The sequence below is a fragment of the Anolis carolinensis genome, chromosome 3 (assembly GCF_035594765.1).
Source record: "Anolis carolinensis isolate JA03-04 chromosome 3, rAnoCar3.1.pri, whole genome shotgun sequence".
NCBI classification, from domain to species: Eukaryota; Metazoa; Chordata; class Lepidosauria; order Squamata; family Dactyloidae; genus Anolis; species Anolis carolinensis.
In genome coordinates this window covers 97,283,760-97,305,785 of record NC_085843.1, presented here as the reverse complement: position 1 = coordinate 97,305,785, position 22,026 = coordinate 97,283,760, and the positions used below count along the sequence as shown (strand labels likewise).

General features: G+C 38.5%; 1 protein-coding gene across 4 annotated transcripts in view; it reads right to left on the bottom strand.

Annotated features, from left to right (window-relative positions):
• sh3kbp1 (SH3 domain containing kinase binding protein 1) overlaps positions 1 to 22,026 on the bottom strand; it is a 241,000-nt gene that overhangs the window by 201,278 nt on the left and 17,696 nt on the right. For 3 of the 4 annotated variants that reach the window (XR_010004972.1, XM_062977243.1, XM_062977244.1), the window contains exon 2: positions 14,065 to 14,222. Coding sequence is in view for 3 of the 4 variants with exons in the window: in XM_062977243.1 (XP_062833313.1) it covers positions 14,065 to 14,222 (158 nt within the window). In the remaining variant the exon portion in view is untranslated. The remainder of the gene's footprint in view (positions 1 to 14,064; positions 14,223 to 22,026) is intronic. The other variant, XM_062977245.1, reaches the window with a different exon arrangement.

Sequence of the window (22,026 nt, the reverse complement as noted above, 5' to 3'; positions counted from 1 at the left end):
TGTTTCAAACATAAGTGAATTTCATGAAGCAAAAAGCTACACTTTTTTGACTTTCACATATGAGAACATGAGGTTTTCCATATAACTCATTATGCAAATATTTTATATTCCAAGGAAAATGTCTTCTCTTCTTCAAAAATACTGAATTTAAGCCAAGGGACAAACCAGTAAATAAATATCTTATATTATTCTGACTTGGTTACACATTACTGAAGAAAGGTGATGCTAGGCAAGTACAGTCCCCCAAAAGTCACAGTGAAACAAAGGCACTTTACAGAAAAATACATGGCCACCATAACTAGAGCTGGTATGGGCATGCGTGCTTTATGAAGATGGAAGGATTCGGGGGTCATAAATGAGATTACTAGAATGTGAAGCAAACAGAGCAATTTATAAGTGTACAAGTATTTGCCCGATGAAATATATGCAGAAAGCACTTCTAGACTGAGGGGAACATACTTCTGACATTATTGTCATAGATAATTCTCTGGAGAGATCTGGGATTGTAAATATTTAAATACAGCCAAGACTAAGAGCAAGAGGTGGTGGCTGGATAACAGAGCACAAATGAATTCCTTTAATGGAAGCATGCATTTTTTTTCATACAGTTTCAGGCCAAAATGCATTACTAAGATGTTGGCCCCGAGGGGAAAAGAATGGCTTCACTTCAATGGAAAAATGAGAACATAAAAAGACCCTGTTCATTCCCCCCCCCCTCTCTCTCTCACACACACACACACCAGCTCAATCTGCACAGTTTTATGTAACGATGAGAAAAACTGAAGTCTTTTGATCAATTTGGCTGCTAAATTATTCTAATCATTCCATAGAGATCTAAAACTCTGAAACCATTGTAATTTCTATGTCTATCATTCTGGTTCTTTCAATCAATTTGTCATCATTGTTGTCTCCCCCCCCCCCCTTTTAAATTACTATGACCTTGTTCCTATGGAAACCTATTTGAGAATTGCATTAGAGACAAACGCTTTTTTAAAAGTTAATCATCATGAGTATCAGAAACAGTAGTGACCATAAAAGGAAGGATATTTATGGTTGTTGGAGGAAAATCCCCACTAAACAGACTGTGAAAACAGGGTGTTTTCTGTACAAACCTTCTGTGTTTTGAGGTATGTTTTCCCCTGAAACAGGATTTAGGCAAAAGTAAAGACAGAGACAATAGCCAATATTAGACAAGCAGCTAAGAAGCTGGTAGACTGTGTTTCCCCTATAAAGCTACAATACAAAATAGCATGGAAACTGTTATCAGGTGATGTTAACATATATTTTGATAGATGGATCATTGAGTCATCTAAGAAAGTATGTTTTCATAGATAAAGCAAATCATGTCAGAGCATTACCTTTATACATACTAAGGTATGTATAAAGGATGATTCCAGAAATATTTGGAAGTGATTGCTGTAGTTTAGAGACACTAGCACCAAGGGAGGAGACTGAAAGAACTACAAGAGACATAGAGTAAAAGGAGAGTACCAGCTGGACTTTCAATGGCCAATCGTGATCTCTAAAAAGAGGCTCTTCATTCTTTCATGAGGAATGAGTACAGTGTTAAAATCCAGCTGTTAATTTATAGAGCAGAGTGCAATGACAAGATGGCAGAAAGCCCACAATCTAGTTGGATCATCAACACTCACGGTTGTAGTATTTTTATCCATCCGGTTCTTTCTTTGCTAATAAAAGGGATATTTATGAGCACATCCGGTCTGTAAATAACTGCTATGTAACTACCATGCTCAATAGATACAGTGATACAGTTCAACATTGGTTCTAAACAAACCACTCCAAATGGAAATTAAAATGTAACTGCTACCATAAAATAAAATAAAAACCTTTTACTTTCCTTTAGTCCAGCTTAAAAAAACACATTTTAAATAAATTCATTTTCCAAAGTGTTTTCAAAATTTTGTATCTAATGGTATTTGAATATTTTGCACATATTCCTAAGTAATAAATATGAAGACGCATCAGATCTTTGGCAACATTCAAATATTCCAGAGGAGAAAACACAAATATACATGCCCTTTGGGTTGCATTCACTATAAATGATGTCAGCCCGTAGTTTGAAGTGTGTAAGCATTGTTCTCACATATTTCTCATACATTTACACTGATTATCAAGGAAGTGAAGAAACCAGCAGTGGTTAAAATTTAGTTTAATCACTCCCCCTTTGGGCAATGGAACATTTCACATAATACACAGTTCGTCACTATTTATATTGATATTCCAAACTACTATTTGCACAATAAAAGACACAACACATAGTATTTCACATGTTGGGTGGGCTAACAACAATCTTTGTTGCTACGGTATGTAGTTGACTTGAAGTTTGCGGATTTCATGAAGTGTTCTCTCTAGGGCTCTCTGGGTTCTCCAGTGCAATTCTTATGATCAGCATCTGGTGAAATTTGTCCAGAGAGTTGTGCTGGGGAATCCAGAAATGCCAAGAAACATGTTCTCCTTCAGCTGAGACTGCAGCTGAACCCCTTCCTAGATTTGGAGGACCTGAAGATGGTAGTGCATGCACTGGTAACCTCAAGGTTAGACTTCTGCACTACGCTTTGTACCTATCTCTGTACCAGGTTCAGAAACTCTAGTTGGTTCAAAATATGGCAGCCAGATTGGTTACAGTAACATCCAGGAGTGAGCATATTACACACATGCTAAAGTCACTCCACTGGCTGCCAATTAGTTTCTGTGCAAAGTACAAAGTGTTGGTTAAAACCCTACATGGTTTGGATGCAGGTTACCTACAGGATTCGCCTACTCCCATACAATCCGCCCCGAACACTGAGGTCCTCTTGGGGGGGGGGGGGGGGTGTCTGCTCTAGCCAGCCAGAGACTGACTGGCGACTGTCACCCAGAGGACCTTTTCATTGGCCACCCCACGACTGTGGAATGACTTGCCAGAAGAGCTCTGACAGGTCATTTAGCTGTCAGAATTTAAAACACCATTGAAGACCTATCTCTTCTGATAAGTCTACGCAGCCAGTTTTATTCACAAATTTTAAACTTGTCTTATGTTTAATCTTTGTTCTATGTATTTTAATATGTATTTTGTAGAAATATGTTTAATATGTGTATTTTATAGTGGGTTTTAGACTATTATGTGTTTTTAGTGATGCTGTAACCCACCTTGAGTCACAAGGTAAGAAACAGGTAAGAAATAAAATTATCATTATCATTATTATGAAAATGTAGTTTTATAATTCAGTTTTTTCATTTTTGTGGGGGCTTCTCCTAAACCCAGCAAATGTGGAGGCTGACTGCCTATTTTGTAATAATCACATAAACAAACCCCAGAAAGTAGTATGAACATTTTTTTAATTACTGGTTTTAAAGATGTATCTTCTCAGAAATTACCATCTTTGAGATAATGAGTACCTCTTCTGGGTCTTTGACAGGCTGATTACTTGAAACCTTGATTGTTTACTTAAGATTTCTGACAGTCAGTAAGACTAGACCTCTTTTAGCTCTGTGGCCATGTTACATATTGTGGTCCAGTTTGGAAGCAACAAGAAATACTAATTCGATGACAAGTTATACATGGAGCACTAAACCCAGCATGCGACACAAAGAGGGAAAAAATATTAAGGTGCATCTGTGGATCTTATCCATGGCTTCATAAACCATAGTCCAAATATGCCAACCCGCTGACTATCTTTTGCTGCCATTCTACAAACTTAGCCTATTACTTTGGATGGACTAGCTAACACAACCTTGAACATTGCTTCAGCTATTATAACTGGACCAGTTCCAGTAAATAGTGAAGCCATGGTGCTACAGTGAAACAACAAGCAAGGAACTCACAAAAGTACACCAGTTCAGAGGAACAGCCAAAGGAAAAAAAGGTCAGGAACCTTATGAAGGTCAGTTTGCTTTCCAAGGGAACACTGGGCTACAGATAGTTAAACTAAGCCTTCCACAACTTGGTGTCCTGCAGATGTTTTGGACTTCAATTTCCATAAATTCTTCCCATTGTCCAGGTAGGCTGGGGCTAATATACAGTAGAGTCTCACTTATCCAACACTCGCTTATCCAACGTTCTGGATTATCCAACACATTTTTGTAGTCAATGTTTTCAATATATTGTGATATTTTGGTGCTAAATTCATAAATACAGTAATTACTACAAAGCATTACTGCTTATTGAACTACTTTTTCTGCCAAATTTGTTGTCTAACATGATGTTTTGGTGCTTAACTTGTAAAATCATAACCTAATTTGATGTTTAATAGGCTTTTCCTTAATGCCTCCTTATTATCCAACATATTCGCTTATCCAACATTCTGCCGGCCCGTTTATGTTGGATAAGTGAGACTCTACTGTATCCTGCAAACTGAAGTGCCACCTTGGGATTACACTGCAAATGTTGTTTTTTCCCCAGAATACAGTGTTCCCTCACTACTTCGCAGTTCACTTTTTGCGGATTTGCTGTTTTACAGTTTTTCAATAAACTATAAAATAATAATATAAATCATAAAAAATTACAATTTACAGCCTAAGGAAGGGAGGAAGGAGAAGCCAAAGGGAGAGAAAAGGAGCCCAAGCGGCAACTGGAGGAGGCGGCAATTTATCAACACACGATTGGTTGATAAAGACTTAAAATAGTGTATAACTACTAAAATAATGTATAAATATATAGTGTCCCTACTTTGCGGATTTTCACTTATTGCAGGTGATCCTAGAACCTAATCCCTGTGATAAGTGAGGGAACACTGTACTCTCAGTAGTGTGACTAATCTCTATATACTATTCATGCTTGTCCCAACTTTACAACTAATTTTATAAAGATTTTCTCAACTAACTACAAGTACTACTATTTTATGCAACCACTTCTGAATATTATATTAACATAATACTGTAACCATATGTAACAAAATCCTCATTCTCAAACCTAGGAACTTGCCATATTTCTGTGAATAGTCACAGACAGCCTAATGTAGATTCTATTCCCTTGCAGAAGCAACAACCTACAAGAGTGACACAGGGTATGCCTGCACTTCGTTTGCCCCAAGAAGTGGCCACTGGCCAACTGTACCGTAGAGCAGATTCATGGTGTTACCTATCTTGTAGGTAATACTGGACTTTCAGGTGAAGGCATGACAAGTACAAAATAAAGGAAGCAACAAAAGAGTACATTTGGGCAGCATTCCAATGAAACAAAAAGATAAAAGCAAAAGGCCCCCAAGGAAATATGTATTTTGCTTCAGCAGAGAGAACCCAAAAATAGACTGGATCAAAAGGCATCTGCCCTTCTCTTCCCACATCCCAGGAGAATTCCACATATAAATTATGAATCTAAACATTGCTTAAATATTTTGAGTAATGGAATCACTATACTAGAAAGTTAATGGCAGGTTTAAAACAAGGGGAAAACAGTGGAAATGGGAAGTATGAATTTTCAACACATTACTGAAATGCACTGAAGAATCTTGAAATATATTTAAGATAGAAGAGTGAAAAGAAAAACCATACATTACCCCTTTACATGTTTTAAGCTATTGATAGACCAAGTTACGTCAATTTGTTGTTATATTGGTTATCATCAATGCCAATCAGATAGCAAATTACTTTTCTTCAGTGAGAGCTTAGAATCAAAAATCCTTACCATACAATTCTTTGTTAAAGATATCTGTTTTTATATAATCTTTAAAAAGTAAAAATAGTCATATTTTTACTACAATTAAAAACTGTGCCGTCCGCCAGACAATAAAAAAAAACTATAAAGCTGAAACGTGCCGTCCTTTATCCGGGCGAACTGCAAATCCCTATAAGCTGTCCTAAAAATATTGAACGACTGAGTCTGGAAAACTTCAAAAAAAAAAAAAAAGGATGTTTATTCATACAAGGTTGTAAACTTGGCACAGATCTTAAAGTTACAGAAAATGAAACAAATTTCTATAGGTTTTAGTTACAGAATTATCCCTGGTTCCAGAAGGCAAAGGTGATTATAAAACCACTACACCCTAATCACGCTGTCTATAATAGAAGGAGAAACTCTTTCCTTCCCTATCTTTACAGCAAAGATTAGTTCTAGAAGCGACGGAATAACCTTGCTCCTCTAATTAGATTTTCTATTCCAGATCAGTATAATTCAATACTTATCTAATTTGGATAGGCTTAGATTGGCCTGGTTTTGAGGATGATTTGTCCCAGTTAGCTTTGCACAGCTGCAGCACGTTGGAAGACTATAGCCAAAATGAGGCTCCAAAATGGAGACTAGACCCTGGTAAAAAAAGGCGGTCCTAAGACGTTGTACTCTTTGACCAATCATTGCAAAGAAGACTGCAGCCAGCTCTTGCAGACTCCAAGCCACCTTTCCTGGGCCTTTGCAGCCAGAGGCTGAAACAAAATGTAAAGGAGGGAAAACAAACAAACGACCAATAGGTAAGGCAAACCATCGTCCTGGGGGACGGAACAAAAACAGAGACTGAAACCCAAAGTTCAAATAAGGAGCTTTGTTGAGATTTCTGAGGATTCCTTTCAGTCTTTTTTAAAGCTTTCTACATTTGATTCGTGGTTGTCTGTGACACAAAGCAAAGAGCAGCAAAACAAAGAAAATTAGGCAAGCTATAATGTGCATTGAATAACAGCCAAATTCTTGCCTTCAATTCCTATGGAGAGAATACAGCACGGGTCCTCAAACTTTCAAAGTAGAGGGCCGGTCCACGGTCCCTCAGAGTGCTGGGGTGTGGGGGTGGACGGACTATAGTTTGAAAAAAATTACGAACAAATTCCTATGCATACTGCACATCTTATTTGTAGTGCAAAAAAAATGAAAGAATACAATATTTAAAAATAAGAATATTTTTAACCAACATAAACCTACAAAGATTTCAATGGGAAGTGTGGGCCTGCTGCTTGCTGATGAGATAGTCAAGTTAATCAGGATTATTGTTGTTGTGTGCCTTCAAGTCATGTCAGACTTAGGGCGAGCCTAAGTCTATAACTGAGGGCGGGGGGGGGGGGGGCAGATAAATGATATTGGAGAGCCGCATCCAGCCCACAGGCCTTAGTTTGGGAACCCCTAATATAGCACAAGCAGGAAGAAGATGAAACCTGCTAGGAAGAGTCAGGAACATTTGGTTTCTCAGAGAAAAACCCACTTAAGGAAACTCACTATAGCATATTGCTAGGCATTCCTATCCAGAAATATGTCCCACTGTTTTCAAAAGATCTTGTTAACTGCCTTAAAGTCATTGTTAACTAATGGCAATCCTGTGAATAAAAGAGCTCCAGCATAAACTGTTCATATTAATTGTTTTTGCTTTCTTGGTGTTTGCACTTTCATCTTCTGAAATCTTCTGCTTGTTGTAGATGTTATTTCCTCTAATTTTCACACTTCCTTCCTTAGATTAGTGCATGTTTCTTTTCTGAAATGAGCTTAGATGTCTCTTACTGAAGAAACATGTTCTTAAGTAACTATCCTCAATCTTAGCTGCACAAAAAGACATCTTACCGAAGAAACTGTTTTAAAGTAACTATTCTCAAGTTTAGCTGCACGAAAAGGAAGATAATTTCTAAACATTGTGTATTCATGTAATTTGTTAGATGGTTAGATTCTAGGCTTGAGCGATCCATGAAAAAATTGATTCTAAACTCGTTTCAAAAGTAGGGGGCGCCAGCGTTTCGTTTCTGTGGTCAATTCCGAATTTTGCCCCCCAAAAAATTCGAAATTAACGAAAATTCGTTAGTTTCAAAATTAATTCGTTAATGGCGGACGCGCATGCGCAGTGGCCAAAAAAAACAGCACGAGGGGAGATTTTACAGGACTCTCCCGCCCTCATTTTTTGAGTGATCTTCTTCAAACTTGGTACAGTGGTAGAACACATTTAACACTGATAGCTCACCAAAATTTGGAACGTTTCCCTTATCCTCTGATTTTTGGCGAATTTTCATAGCTTTTATAATAAACAATTTTTTAATAATTGCAGAAATCTGTTCCTGGTTTGAAAGTCTTATTTCCTGTTAAATTGGGTTGTCTTTACTGTGAAAGTCATTGTTCTACTTCAGAAACTTTGTTTTTGTGGCTGAAACTTTGTTAAATTGGTGTGTGTGTGATATATATACTGTATATATATATATATATATATATATATATATATATATATATATAGTCCCTGCATATGTGTGTGTGTGTATATAGGTAAAGGTATCCCTTGACGTTAAGTTCAGTCATGTCTGACTCTGGGGGTTGGTGCTCATCTCCATTTCTAAGCCCAAGAGCCAGTGTTGTCCATAGACACCTCCAAGGTCATGTGGCCGGCATGACTACATGGAGTGCCATTACCTTCCCGCCAGAGCGGTACCTATTGATCTACTCACATTGGCATGTTTTCAAGCTGCCAGGTAGGCAGAAGCTGGAGCTAACAGCGGGCACTCACTCTGCTCCCGGGATTTGAACCTGGGACCTTTCGGTCTGCAAGTTCAGCAGCTCAGTGCTTTAACACACTTCGCCATCGGGGCTCATGTATATATAATATACATACACATACACACAATGTGGAGAATATGTGGAAAGGTAGATAGATAAGTTGGGAGCCACAGCGAAGGCACCTTCCTGGGAGCAAGGTCTAATAATAATAATAATAATAATAATAATAATAATAATAATAATAATAATAATAATAAATCCCTTACAATATCCAAGATGGCTCACTGCTACAGAATCTTGGGAGGTTTAGTTTGGTATGGTACCATTATTGGCAGAGAAAGCTAAGCTGTAGGAGTTGAAATCCAATCATTTATCCTCCCTATAGAATCAATTTTATATGCATTTTTTGCTACAGAAAAGCTAAAATCAGGACAATAAAAGAACAACACCCAGAAAATGGGAATTCCAGACAGGAAACAATCAGGGCCAGATAATACCTCCCAACAAAGGATTCCCCCAGGTAGGAAGCAGCCAGGCTTTGAAGCTGCAAGGCTATTCAATGCTAATCAAGGTGACCAATTGCAACATTCACACTTGCCTCCCACAGACAAGAGTTCTTTCTCCCACCCTGGACCTTCCACAGATATATAAACCCCACTTGCCTAGCTTCGCACAGACGTCAAAACCTCTGAGTATGTCTGCCACAGATGTGGGTGAAACGTCAGGAGAGAATGCTTCTGGCACATGGCCATAGGGCCCGGAATACATACCACAACAGTGTGATCCCGGCCATGAAAGCTTTCGACAACACAACCACAGTATCCATTCAAGTTCATGTAGCGTCGTATGGAGACCTGTATTGGGGGGAGGGAGGGTGCGAATCTGGGCCCCTGGGAGTTGTAGTCCTCCCTCCCTCCCCGGGAGCAGCCGAGGACGGGCCTGGCCCACACCCCCTCACATCCCGGGCCTCTTCCTCCTCACCGCCGGGCCCCGCGCCAGCCTCCATCTCTGCGTGTCTCTGTCTCTCTCGGTCTCTCCATTCCCGGCTCCATCTGCCGCCTTCCCGCCTCACAGAGAGACACCAGGCCTGAGCTGAGGCGAGGCGGCGGCGGCCATTTCCCCCCTCCGTCTTCCTCCTCCTCCTCGGCCTCCTTCCCCCTCGCCCCCTCCCATTGGCTGAGCCCGTGACGCCCCTTTTGCTGAGGGGCAAAAGGAAAGGGCCTGAGGCTGTTAGGAATGGTGGGAGTTTGGGTGATTTGCAAAAGCTTTTTTTCCTAACGAAAAAAACGACGACATAACAAAAAACGGCCTCTCGCAGTTCGAAACCGCGATATCCAGACGTGTGGACAATCAAGGCCGTATATTGCTTCAAAAGTAACGAAAGTAACGAATTAATAACGGGTAACGGGGAAATCGAATTATTTGAGCAAGCCTATTAGATTCATTTTAGTTTCAGGATCTTGGGAGTTGTTTGGCATTAGGCTCTAAAACAAGCTTTGGAAACTACACCAGGAGCAGAGAAGGACTAGTACATCTTTATGGATATATCACCGCCTAGATATTGGACACCTACCTCCATCCGTTGGATGCTGTACACCATCTTCTTAGCTTTTAATGCCTTTAAAAGTCTAAATTTTAAGAGTTTTATCATGTTGTAAATGTTTGTGATGTGTTATGTTACATTAATTTCAGTTTGATTTTTGGTTATATTTTTCAGTTAGTTTTTATAATTTTATATTTTGATTTATTATTTGTTGTTTTCAGTATTGAATGTTTGCCACTTTGTTACTTTTGCTGGAAACTGCCCTGAGGGAGATAGTATGGGTTATAAATATATTATTATTATTATTATTATTATTATTATTAGCTGCACCAATGCATTTGGGTGGACTACCAGAGACATGCATTACTTCCAGCGGTCTGCCAATCATGCTTCCAAACATAGCATCAACACTTTCCACACCTCCTAAAGGGCATTTGAGAACAAGAAGATATTTTGAAACCCAATTTTTAATTTTTTCATACTATCTGGAATGCCAAGGGGGCACAGAAATTGCCTTTTGCTGCAGGAAAAGGGGGCACTTTGCCCAAACTTACTGTAGAGTACCTTCTATGATCCAGGGGTCCATTCAAAGCATATAATTACAGCACTATATTCCACTATATTTAATTACCATTGCTTCACCCTACAGAATTCTGTTGTTTGTAGTTTGGTGAAGTAGTAGAATTCGGGCTAATACTTATGTCATGAGAATGGGCTCCAGGCCCACTGTATGGATTCCACATTCCAAAAGGCCCTTCAAATTGCCCATAAATCCGTTATCATAATCAAGCTTAAACACAATAGTTAACACTCTCCAACAATTCACTTCTTGTGCTACACACCCTTTTAAACTATTACAAAATCCGGATGACTGAAATTCCTTTCTAGACTTCCTGATGGTTAGAGATCAAATCAAAAGTGCTCTTGTTGGTATATGAGTCACTTAAATATGCACAAGTCACCCACATTTGCCAGGCAAAGGGCACCAATTCACAGGATGTGCTTTTGGTTTGCAGTGTGACTAAAATAGAGGGCCTTTCAATAGTAATAAGTTTGCTCATTGACTTATCTAAATCAAATCATACAAAATAATCAGCCCACTGTTAAAGGCTCTGTAAATGAGCATGATAATGGCACAATTTCCTAACAGTATATATAATTAAAGTATTACATTCCAAGTGCTATTCAAAAACCTCTCTAGTAAATCTGACATCCATTTCCTTTTATGCAAAAGGAAAAATGGTAAAGAATTGGATGGATGGTTGGGTTGGTCTCTTGGTTAACAGGAATGTTTAGACAGTATTGAAGACAAAGAAGACACAGTTGCTCAACTCTGTTATTAATCTGGTCTGTTGGCAAAGAACAGGACCAATCACTTTAGCTTTCATTGTGTATCTGTTGCTTAAACAGAGAGTATAAATGAAGAGTTGTTTATTTTGAGATATGCATTCCGACTTTACATTAAAATGTCATTGCCAAGAAACTGTCTTAACTAATCCAACAAGTCACAATATGTGAACCATCTGCATTTACACCTGTAAAATGTTGTCAGTATTTTGCAGTAACCACCGGAAACAGGTGAGATCCTGCACCTCTCCCACTTAAAAGGTGCACCTGGTGATATTTATGCTACAAGTTGGTTGGAAGAGACAGCATCCAGAGAAGTGTGGGCTCTTTTTTTAACCAGAAACCCACAATCATTTCAGAAATATGGTTGACATTAAAAATTCAATTCTGCAATTGGCTACCATACTTTTAATTCTTAATCTTTCCACACATTCGCTATAAGCAAACCTGTATCAAACAAAGTTTGAGACACCCTTTGTCTTTGTATAACGCAAAAAATAAAACACCACAACATGGTATTAGAATAGTAACATCCTCAGTTCCTCCAGCAAAACTTTTTATTTCCTCAGTACAAACCTGCTGCAAGAAGACTTGTACTTTGCAAAAGTACATTTCATTTCTGTATCTAATTTACTCCACAGCACTTTCTTTATATCTTTTATCTGTTGTCTCCCCTGGGAAAAGGATCCCAAAATACTTTAGAAATGCAAACTAGACAGCTCCAATCCAAAACTTTACCACACTTTTATTTATTTATTTTATTTGCCAACATTAACAATTCAAGATGGGAACATAAATTTAAGAAGCCAGTTTCCTTAGCATTATTTTACAAAGCGGTTATATGTAGAGAGATAAGATAATTTCACTAGCCTGAATTAGCAATTAACCTTATCATCACTGCAATGCAGTTAAATTATGCCTAACATTTTCCCCATAAATACAATAATAATACATGTTATTTTCCCTCCTAAAACATTCTGACAACAAATAAGTTAGAAAGTCTTGATGGCTAGGGAACAAATATGTAGTGGTTTCCTGATTGTTATGGGCATTGCAGAATCTTCTTGTCATATCAAACAGAGTTAGCCCATACTTTTGTTGTCAACTAGCCATGCAGTGTTGACATGTGAACGGACCAAGGGCACTTTTACATCACACAATTATGGTGCTACGATTCCACTTTAACTGCCAAGATTCCATCTGGAGTCTTGGGCTACATGTACACTGTATAATTAATGCAGTTTGATATCACTTAAACTGCCATGGCTCAATGCCGTGGAATCGTGGGAGTTGTGGTTTGGTGAGGCACCAGTGCTCTTTGACAGAGGCAGCTACAGACCCTGTAAAACTATCATAGTGTCAAATTGCATTAATTCTAGAATGCAAATGCAGCCTTGCGTTCACAGTTTATGAAGGGATGCTTAGCTTACAAGGGCTTAGCAAACTACAAACCCCAGGATCCCATAGTATGTAATCATGGCAATTAAAATAGCTACAAACTGTAGTGTAAAAGGACTTCCACTTACTTATTTGCTGAATTGCTGCCAAATTCCAGCCCACAGTTAAATCTTCTATGTTAGTTAAACCTTTGGGTTTTCGTATCAACAGAGAATAAGTCATGATATTTTTAAATGATCTAATATAATTTATGTGCATGTCCCTTTGCAGTAAAAACAGTTCCAATGTTACAATCAGTAGCCAGCCATCATGCAAAGAAACAATCTTCTGTACATCCTTTACTATATTTGTATTCCATATCCAGCAAATAATTCAAAAATGGCATACAATGTGGCTACTAAAAAAGCATAAACACAAAATCAGGGCTAACTTCAAAGGAAGTCCACATGAGAACAGATATTTTCTAAGTCACCCAGAGCTTTGAAATTCATAGGTCAAAACCTAACAAGCTGAATTAGACTCAGCAAAGTGCTAATGACTAATATAATGAAAAATAAGCATAATACAAGCATGCAAACTTTATGGCTGACATCAGTTAAGCAAGAGGTGTCCTGTTTTATTTCACTTTTCCAAACATCTTCATGGATAGATCCCTGGGCAGAGTGTGCTGTAACAGTCAGTGCTATGACTTGTCAGGAGTGTGATTAAGCTTCTTTTAGATAACACCACCTGATATGTCACCTGAATATTGGCCATAATGAGAATCCAGAACAAAACTGGATTGAGAAGCATGTTCAAACCATGAATTTCCAGTGAGAACGTAATTTGAATCTGCACAAGCTTTCCCTTTCCAATCACAGTCCTCGTTTTCATAGTCTTTGGCAGATAGATAGATAGATATAGATAGAGATCACTATAAAGGCCAAAGTGAATGTATACAGAGATGCATTTAACATCAATACATTTAAGTTAGCAACATTTAAGTCTGCAACTGGGAGAATGGGAATAGTACTGTAGGAAAAGTACTTAGCCATTATCTTGCAGGGTTTCTTTCTTTTTTTCTTTTCTTTCTCTTTTTTTGCCTAAAACCAGCCCTCCTCTACTCAAGCATTTTGTATTTTTCGTATGAGGGAAACCAAATGGGAGATAAAATTCTAAGGAGCAAAACAAGAAGCAAGACATTCATGGTTTGCTTCACCTGATTGTCAGAAATGTCCTCATGTCTCCCTCTTAACATGCACTTTGGCCTTTCAGGGTTTTTTTAAATGGTACTAGGCTTTATGCTACTTTCAAAATTAATTTGGGTGCATATATCATCTAGACAGCAAATCCGCATCTAAAGGACCAGACACAAGACAGTTAACAGTTTTCACTTTGTACTCACTCTTACAAAGTTGTCAGGGAACAAACCTCTTCTGCCTTTGAGCTGTCCTTCCCACCAGCCTCCATCTTCTTTCCTGATGTGGGTGATTATGTCACCAACACTGATTGTCAACTCATCATCATGCTGAGCCTTGTAGTCAAACTCCACTATCGCCTCCACTAGAAGGGGAAAAAAACAAATATGCATTGTGGAATTAGGAAAGCCATTTTACCAAGCACAGCTCATCTGTAGCCATAGAATTTTAAAATGAACAAAATGTAATGGGGAAAATGTGCAAAGTAACTCCACTAGGAGCATTCTAATAAACCTCAGCATAGTCTGAAAAATAAAGAAAGCAAAAGTAAGATTTTTAAAAATGATCTTGTTACTAAAACAATTTGTATCAAATTAGCTGTTTTTAAAATCATAATGGGCAAAGCATAAGTATAGCCAAAATAAATCATTTTCAAATCAAATAGATGTAAATTTATCCAACATTAAAAATAATCTTAGACTTCTAAATTCATTAGCTGTTCTTATCCAACATGTAAGCTTCAAATTATCACCACTTAATAAATATTCACAAAAAAATCATCCAAATATTCACCCCCAGGTAATTCAGCACACCCTAAATACGCCTTGAAGTTAAATGTCCTGTCTACAGTATCATGGATCTGAAAAAAGCAAAATCACATCCTAAGGTTCTAAAACAGCATCACAGCAGTACGTCCAATATCTTCCATAGACCTCACTGTGAGTACAGAAGGGAATACAAATGTAATTTTGAAAGTATTAAAATATTAAATTAAAAAGATAAGCTCTGTTGAACTCAATTCTCAGTGAACACATATTTCTCTCATGCAACTAAAAATGTGAAGTTACAATGCTGCAAATACGAAGCTCTGATACAGCAAATGCTTCAAGTGTTTTTGATTATTGTCTGTAGCCAACCTAATTTCGGTATGGCATATATGATGCCTGCTTACTATTAACCCCATGAATGCTATAGGTTTATTTTAGGCACAGATTATGCAGAAATGGTTATGCCATTTCCTTCCTCTGAAGAGCTCGGTGTGTTTAGTCTGCAGAAGAGAAGGCTGAGAAGAGTAATGTATAACTACAAGCAGTTCTGTAGATTTGTTTTTAGGTTAAATTTGTATGTAAGTCAGAACAGGTACATTTTTAAGTGAAACTCCAGCCTCTCTTTTCTCTTTCTCTTTCTCTTTCTTTCTCTCTCTCTCTCTCTCTCTCTCTCTCTCTCTCTCTCTCTCTCTCTCTCTCTCTCTCTCTCTCTCTCTAAGATTTGAATACAATAGGGAAGGGTTAACAGTACACCCCTGTGGTGTTTGTTTTGTTATCTGTGCCCCTGTTCAGAAGATTTCACCTCACTCTATGTCCTTGTGATAACTGGATTTTGGAAAATACGGCTTACTGTGGAAACAAGGATGGAGATAAAGCTTCAGTGGAGACCCCTTCACAACTCTTTCAGGAGTGAATTTCCCTTCCAAGAGGTAGATTTTTCCCACTTTCTGTTGTCTCACCCCCATTCTTAACTATGAATGATTTTGAAGTCTGGCGTCCGTAACTCAGGGACTGTTTGTATTTCAAATTCCAAAACTGTTCACACACAGGTGACCAAAATAGTGATGCCACTGTTCTCTGATGGTTTAGTGAACACAAATTTTATTTCATACATAAAATTATTAAAATATTGTATTAAATTTGGTTAAAGCTATGTGTATAAGGTGTATCTGAAACATAATTTTGAGTCTGGACTTGAGTCCCATCACCAAGATACTCATTAGATGGGTACACACAAATACAGGTCTTTCAAAATCCATAAGAAATCTGAACTCCTAAATAGTTCTGGTCGAAAGCATTTTGGATAACAGATAGTCAGCCTGCATTACATTCTTAATTCACCTTTCTCAATAGGTGTAGTTCTCAATACATTAGTAGTTTGTCGAGAACAGGAAGGAACAGCCAAGCTTAACACGGACTTTGTATTTCACCATAAGTAGTTGCTATTTTTTATAATTCAAAATCTGATTATATGCAGCAGTTCACTGAGCGTTAAGAATTAATGAACTCGAATGTTGTAGGGCACCAATTGCAGAGTTACTTGCATGCTGTTTAGCATGGCATTTTCCCCATAGGTGTCATTCTTAGATGTTGTTGCCACTGATACAAGCATCTTTGTAAATAACCATCCCAGTAGTGCTATTCTATAGAAGCAGTCTGCCTGCCAAAATCCAGAACAGCTGCACTTAGAAATCCCAGACTCTTAGAGCAGAATCATCCCCAGGACACATTCCTTCAAGCATATTTACAACTTAAGAGGTTGAAGGAGCAAGTAAAGAAATACCAACAAGCCTCAGCTTTCAACACAGATATCTATTTGTGCCACAAGTCAGGATTGGAGTTGTCAGGGAAACAAGCAGCTGAGACAGCAAGGAAACACAGTTATTAAGATGATAAAATGCAACATCCACATGACTCTACCTACGGTCTACAGCAGCTGACACTCCTTAATGAGTAAGGAGTGGGGGCAGGAACCAAGCCCAAATATCCTGTTCCCTGCCCTGCTTTCCATAGGCCCTTCCATAAGGGAAATGTCAGGCCCCACAAACAGTTTTCTTTCTAAAGAAGGCCCATGTATTATGCAAATCTGTAGTACATGAAGACCTCCAACACGGATGAAGGGGAGAACAGCAGGGAACCAGATTGCTTGCACTGAGCTCCCCGAAAACAGCCCCCCTCCCAGGTGGGAAGTCCAGCTGTGCAACAGACAAAGGAGAGGAGCTCCTTTCTCGCCTGGGCTTCCTGCTGGATTTCAGGGAGGGGGCAGCTCTTGGGAGCTCATCACGGGCAGCCTGAACCCCAACATGTGAATCTTCCCTTTCATACTCTTCCTTTACAGTATCTTCAGCTTTCATCTGTCTACTGGACAGGAGGAAGAACCGACTAGCAAAATCTCTCCCCTAGAAAAGGATTCCAGATTTTACACATAAACGTATTACATGAAGGGTCTCAGAAGGGACCCCTCCCATAATACATGGGCCTATGGTACATGCACCTCCACACCTGGATCTAAAAGAAAGCACAAGAGAGATCAGAAGAAGTGAATTAAGGTGCCACCTGAGTTCTATGCCCAAGTCAAGAACAGTGCCAATCTAGATCAGAGGTTCTTAAACCTTTTCAATCGCAGAGCCTTTTTTGAAGCAAAGGTTTCTTGTGGAGCCCCAAGAAATGTTTATATATTATATATAATGTGTATGTATACACACAATAGGTGCAACCCCAAGGGCCATCTAGTCCAGCCTCCTTCTGCCATGCAGGAAAAGCACAATCAAAGCACTCCCAACAGATGGCACCCAGTGTTTGTAAATAATAATAATAATAATAATAATAATAGAAACCCCAGGGGGCATCTAATTCAACCCCCTTCTGCCATACAGGAAAAGCACAATCAAAGCACCCCCTGAGCAGTGAGAGGGAAATAGGATTTTAGAAGCAAGGAAGGCAAGGGGGAAAGTACCTGGGCTGTGAGGAAGGTAAAGGGGGGGGGAGGCTTTTGGCAGCAAGGAAGGTGAGAAAAAAAGGCTTATGGTGGCAAGGGAAGCAGGGGAAGGGGAAGTGCAGGAAAGAGGAGGAAAAGCTTGGAAGGGGAGGAGAGGGAGAGAGGAGGAGGGAACTGTGGAGCCCCTCAGTATACTTTGTGGGACCCCAAAGTCTCCACAGAGCACACTTTGTTGTAAATATATGTCTGAACCATCTGAATCCTTAAAGAGGACATTGGGATTTGTACTCCAATAACTCTGACCTTCTGATATACTTTGAAAAATTAAAAGATGTTTTCCCATTTATGTATGAAAATGCTCAAGCAGTAATCTGAACGTGGGTTCAATGGTTGTGTCATTATAGTCATTAAGTACATCTATACTTTGTAAATACTTTGATGTAGTGGTTTGAATGCTGAGCCAAGACTCTGAGATTCTAAGTTACAAATCCCTGGTGAACCATGGAAACCTTTTGACTGGGGAAATCATACTCTATCAGTCTAAGTGGGATGCAGTGGTAAACCTGATCTGAATAAATCTTGTTAATAAAATTTTCTAAGAGTCATAAGCTGGAGTCAACCTGAAGGCACAGAACAGCAACACTTTATGAACCACATTATGAATGTACAGGTGTATACTACTCTTGTATTGTGTGAAAAATACTCCCGTCTTGGCAGAAACACTACTTTGGTTCTTGGATACTAAAAAAGTTCAATATTAACTGTCTAGGAAGAGGTGGACTTGATAAAGTTGCTGACCATCAAAAAAGGCAGAGAAGTTTCACCTTAGTAAGGATATAGTTAATATGTAGCAAATACATCACACTTCTCAAAGTATACAGAAATACAGAACCCCTGTTGTGAAATACTTAATCTTCATGTATTAGTAGCATGGCCAAATAATCAAGTCTTGCAGTGCATTCCAATACAACTCAATAAAGAAATAAGTCCTAGTGAGTTAAATGAGAAATTATGCTTAGGTCCAGTTACTGCCTTATAATGCTAAAGTCAATAGCTACTCTCTAAGCTACCCTCAGTATTTTTAAGTATTCCTTTCCCCTAACAAAGCAGTAGAAGTAGAAGTTCATTTATCTGCAACATAACAAGCCATTCAGGACATTATCAAGTTGTGAACTGAAAAAGCAACAGACAAATCCCAGGAGGTGTCATTAATATCATTCTATGTATCATAATAGGTTTATTGTGTTGGAATGGAGCCAGAGGAAGATATCCTTGCTTCAGTGCCATTAATGATTCACTTGTTGCCAAGAGCAACATTGCACTGTCTATCATGGTCCCATTCTTTTGACCAGGTGTGCTCACCCGTAGACAGCCAGGCTGGAGTGTGTCTATTTTAAGATGGGTGGCTGAGACTGAATAGGGTTTTGTTGTATACTGTCCATCTTGCTGTTTAACAATCTTTCTTCCTGAGCTAGCCAGGATGCTCTATGGGTAGTTAGTGGAGTTGTTTTGGCTTGTGATATAGGAGGACTTGAACATCTGAGACTCTTCTGTTGGGAGCAGCTCAAGACCTCATGTCTGCCATAACAACCATGAATTTGTCCCTACTCACACTGGAATCTAGCAGGGAAAACAAATAAGCTTACTCTTCTCTGTAAAACATATGAAAACAACTTACTTATGCATAGCCAAACACATGGTTAAATAAAAAGGACATCTAGATCTTCCTTATGTTTTACCTCTTTTCTATTTTAACTTATAAGAGTTTTAGAAACATTATTTCTCCACCTCCCACTGATTTCAGTGGGACTAACACAGGATTAGCTTCTTCTGGAACCAATTCATTTTCATAAGTGGGGAAACAGTAATATTTCAATTTATGAGATCCTTAAAAGCTGTCAGATTCCTCTGTCAAATGATCTATTTGTTAGCTGTTGAAGTTTCAACTGAGGAAATTAGAGTGGGACAGACCCAGGAGGGTTAGAAACATTCTCTTGGTAGGAAATCCCTTCACACTCACTGCCTGCTGTGATTACATATTTAAAATATACCACATATACTTTCTGCATATCTAAATAGGAGGATCTGAGTATATCTATCTTTCCTGTTCAGAAACATGTTTGTACTGTACAAGACTTTTGTCATCAAGCTGTGAATATGCAGGACACTGCAGAGTTTCAATCCTGATAATCAAGATACCGCTTTATTCACCAGAATAGTAACTCTTGCCATTATTAGGTCAAAAACGATTGCCAATCTTCTTGGTTAATGTTTTTTTTTTATTAACACAGAGGACCAGGGGGCCACATGAAAGATCTTCTCCATGGAGAAAAGGGTTAAAACAGAGGAAAGAAATCTCATAAAATCTTCATTAAAAATCACCAAAGACTTAGAAAAAATACAAATAAGGAAAATTAAAATTCAGATATTTACACAGCAAGCCACCCTCGTTTATAGGTATTTAGGTTAATGTCTGTTCAACTTCATCTACCTACCCATTACATAATAGTAGTAGATCAACAAATAGTAGATCAAGAAAGAGACAACATAGTATAGTAGTTTGAGGGTTGGATTATAACTGTGGAGACCAGGGTTTAAATCCAATCGGCCATGTAATCCCATTGAGTCTCCTTGGGCAAGTCATACTCTCAGCTTCAGAGGAAGACAATGGCAGACCCATTCTGAATAGATGTCGATTCCCAATATTTCATCTGAGGCAGCTCTGGAGCAGTTTACTCTGGAGTATTTTGGCCACTGTAGATGATGCTAAAAGATCCCTTTGCATATTGATATTCCTAATTAACAACACTATGCTCTTAAATTCTACCTTCATGTAAAGTGTTTTGCAGACATCGGGTCCTTTACCTTACAAAGGCTGTGTGGAATGGTAAATGTTATTGCCATCAAAAGCTAGAATAAGGATCAAGCTCAGCAGCTGAAAATTACAATGTTTAGGCATAACAGTATTTTTAGAACACTGAATGTTCAAAGCAGTAATAAATAGGTGATGGATGCAATGTCAGGTGAAGTATTGGACAAGCATTAAGGACTGATGAAATCTTTGCCTATCTGCTGAGGGACGTCTACAGCCCACCCACAGTGTTCCACATGCAGCCCATCCCTTCAGCCTAAGGCATTTCCTAAAGACAATTAGGTTGGGAGGGTAAAGAAGCTGGAAATGGTGTAAAGAAGGAACAAAAACAGAGGAAGGAAGCACAGCTTTCTTGGCTGTGCTTTTCTGCATTAAGCCTCTCTCACACACACATTTTGTAGCTGCTTAGTCCAAAACACATTCTAAAACATGGTAAGCTGTAGTAAATTCTGAAAATCTGACATCTTCTGAATTAAACTCAATGGCCAATGGCCATAGTAATTTATTCCTGCTATTCGCTATAAACAGGAAAGCAGTCAAGGTTGGGCTGTAGGGAAGACAAAGTAAATCACAATGTTTATTACTTATTTTATTAAAATGCCTATATCCTTTGCTAAATCACAAGACCTCAGGGTGGCATGCAAATAAAATCACTAACAGGTTAAAACTATTTGAAATAACAAAAATAATTTAATTATATTATAGCTCAAAGCCAGCCTCAGAAGGAAGCAAAAGCATGTGCCACTAGACAAATCTTGCCAAGAAAACCCTGTGACAGAGTCACCATAAGTTAAAAACAACTTGAAAACACACAACTGAACAACAACAAATATTTCAGAGGAAGGAATTCGCAAAGCCACATGAAATTCATGAGATCACCATTAAGTCAACAGGCAACTTGAAGGCACGCACGCACGCACGCACGCACACACACACACACACACTACATCCTAGTATAGGTTTCCCTCTGCACTTAGTATTGCTTTAAAGAAATTATTTGAAACTTTTGAAAAGAATTCAGTGTCCTTACATTCTCCAACCATTTCACAAAATGTTTCCTGGAATTTGCTTTAAAAGACAGTAATTAGCAACAGAAATTATGATTTGAAACATCACATATTGCACTCCTTATGTTAGCCGTCTCAGTAATTAGAGAAATGTGTATTCATTTATTGCTGCATTTGTTTAAAAGACTACAATATATTTTACAGTAATATTTTACAGTGCAACAAAAGATGAATTAGCAAAATGCAGTATTACAGATCTTTAAAATTAAAAGAAGCTTTATTATCGTCTTTACGCACAATTTGAACCACTTAATTGCTAGACATGGACCAAAGCTAAATGACTGTTCTATTAGAAGCTACAATCCTACAGAAATGTCACAACTACATCCCATTTTACTTATGGCAGTGTTTCTCAACCTGGGTGTGTTAGAGGGATGGCCAAAGACCATCAGAAAATAATTTTATGGTTGGGGGTCACCACAACATGAGGAACTAATATTAAAAGGTCACGGCATTAGGAAGGTTGAGAACCACTGGCTTATGGGGACTTACTACTCAGCAGATATAACTATAAGAACAGTGAT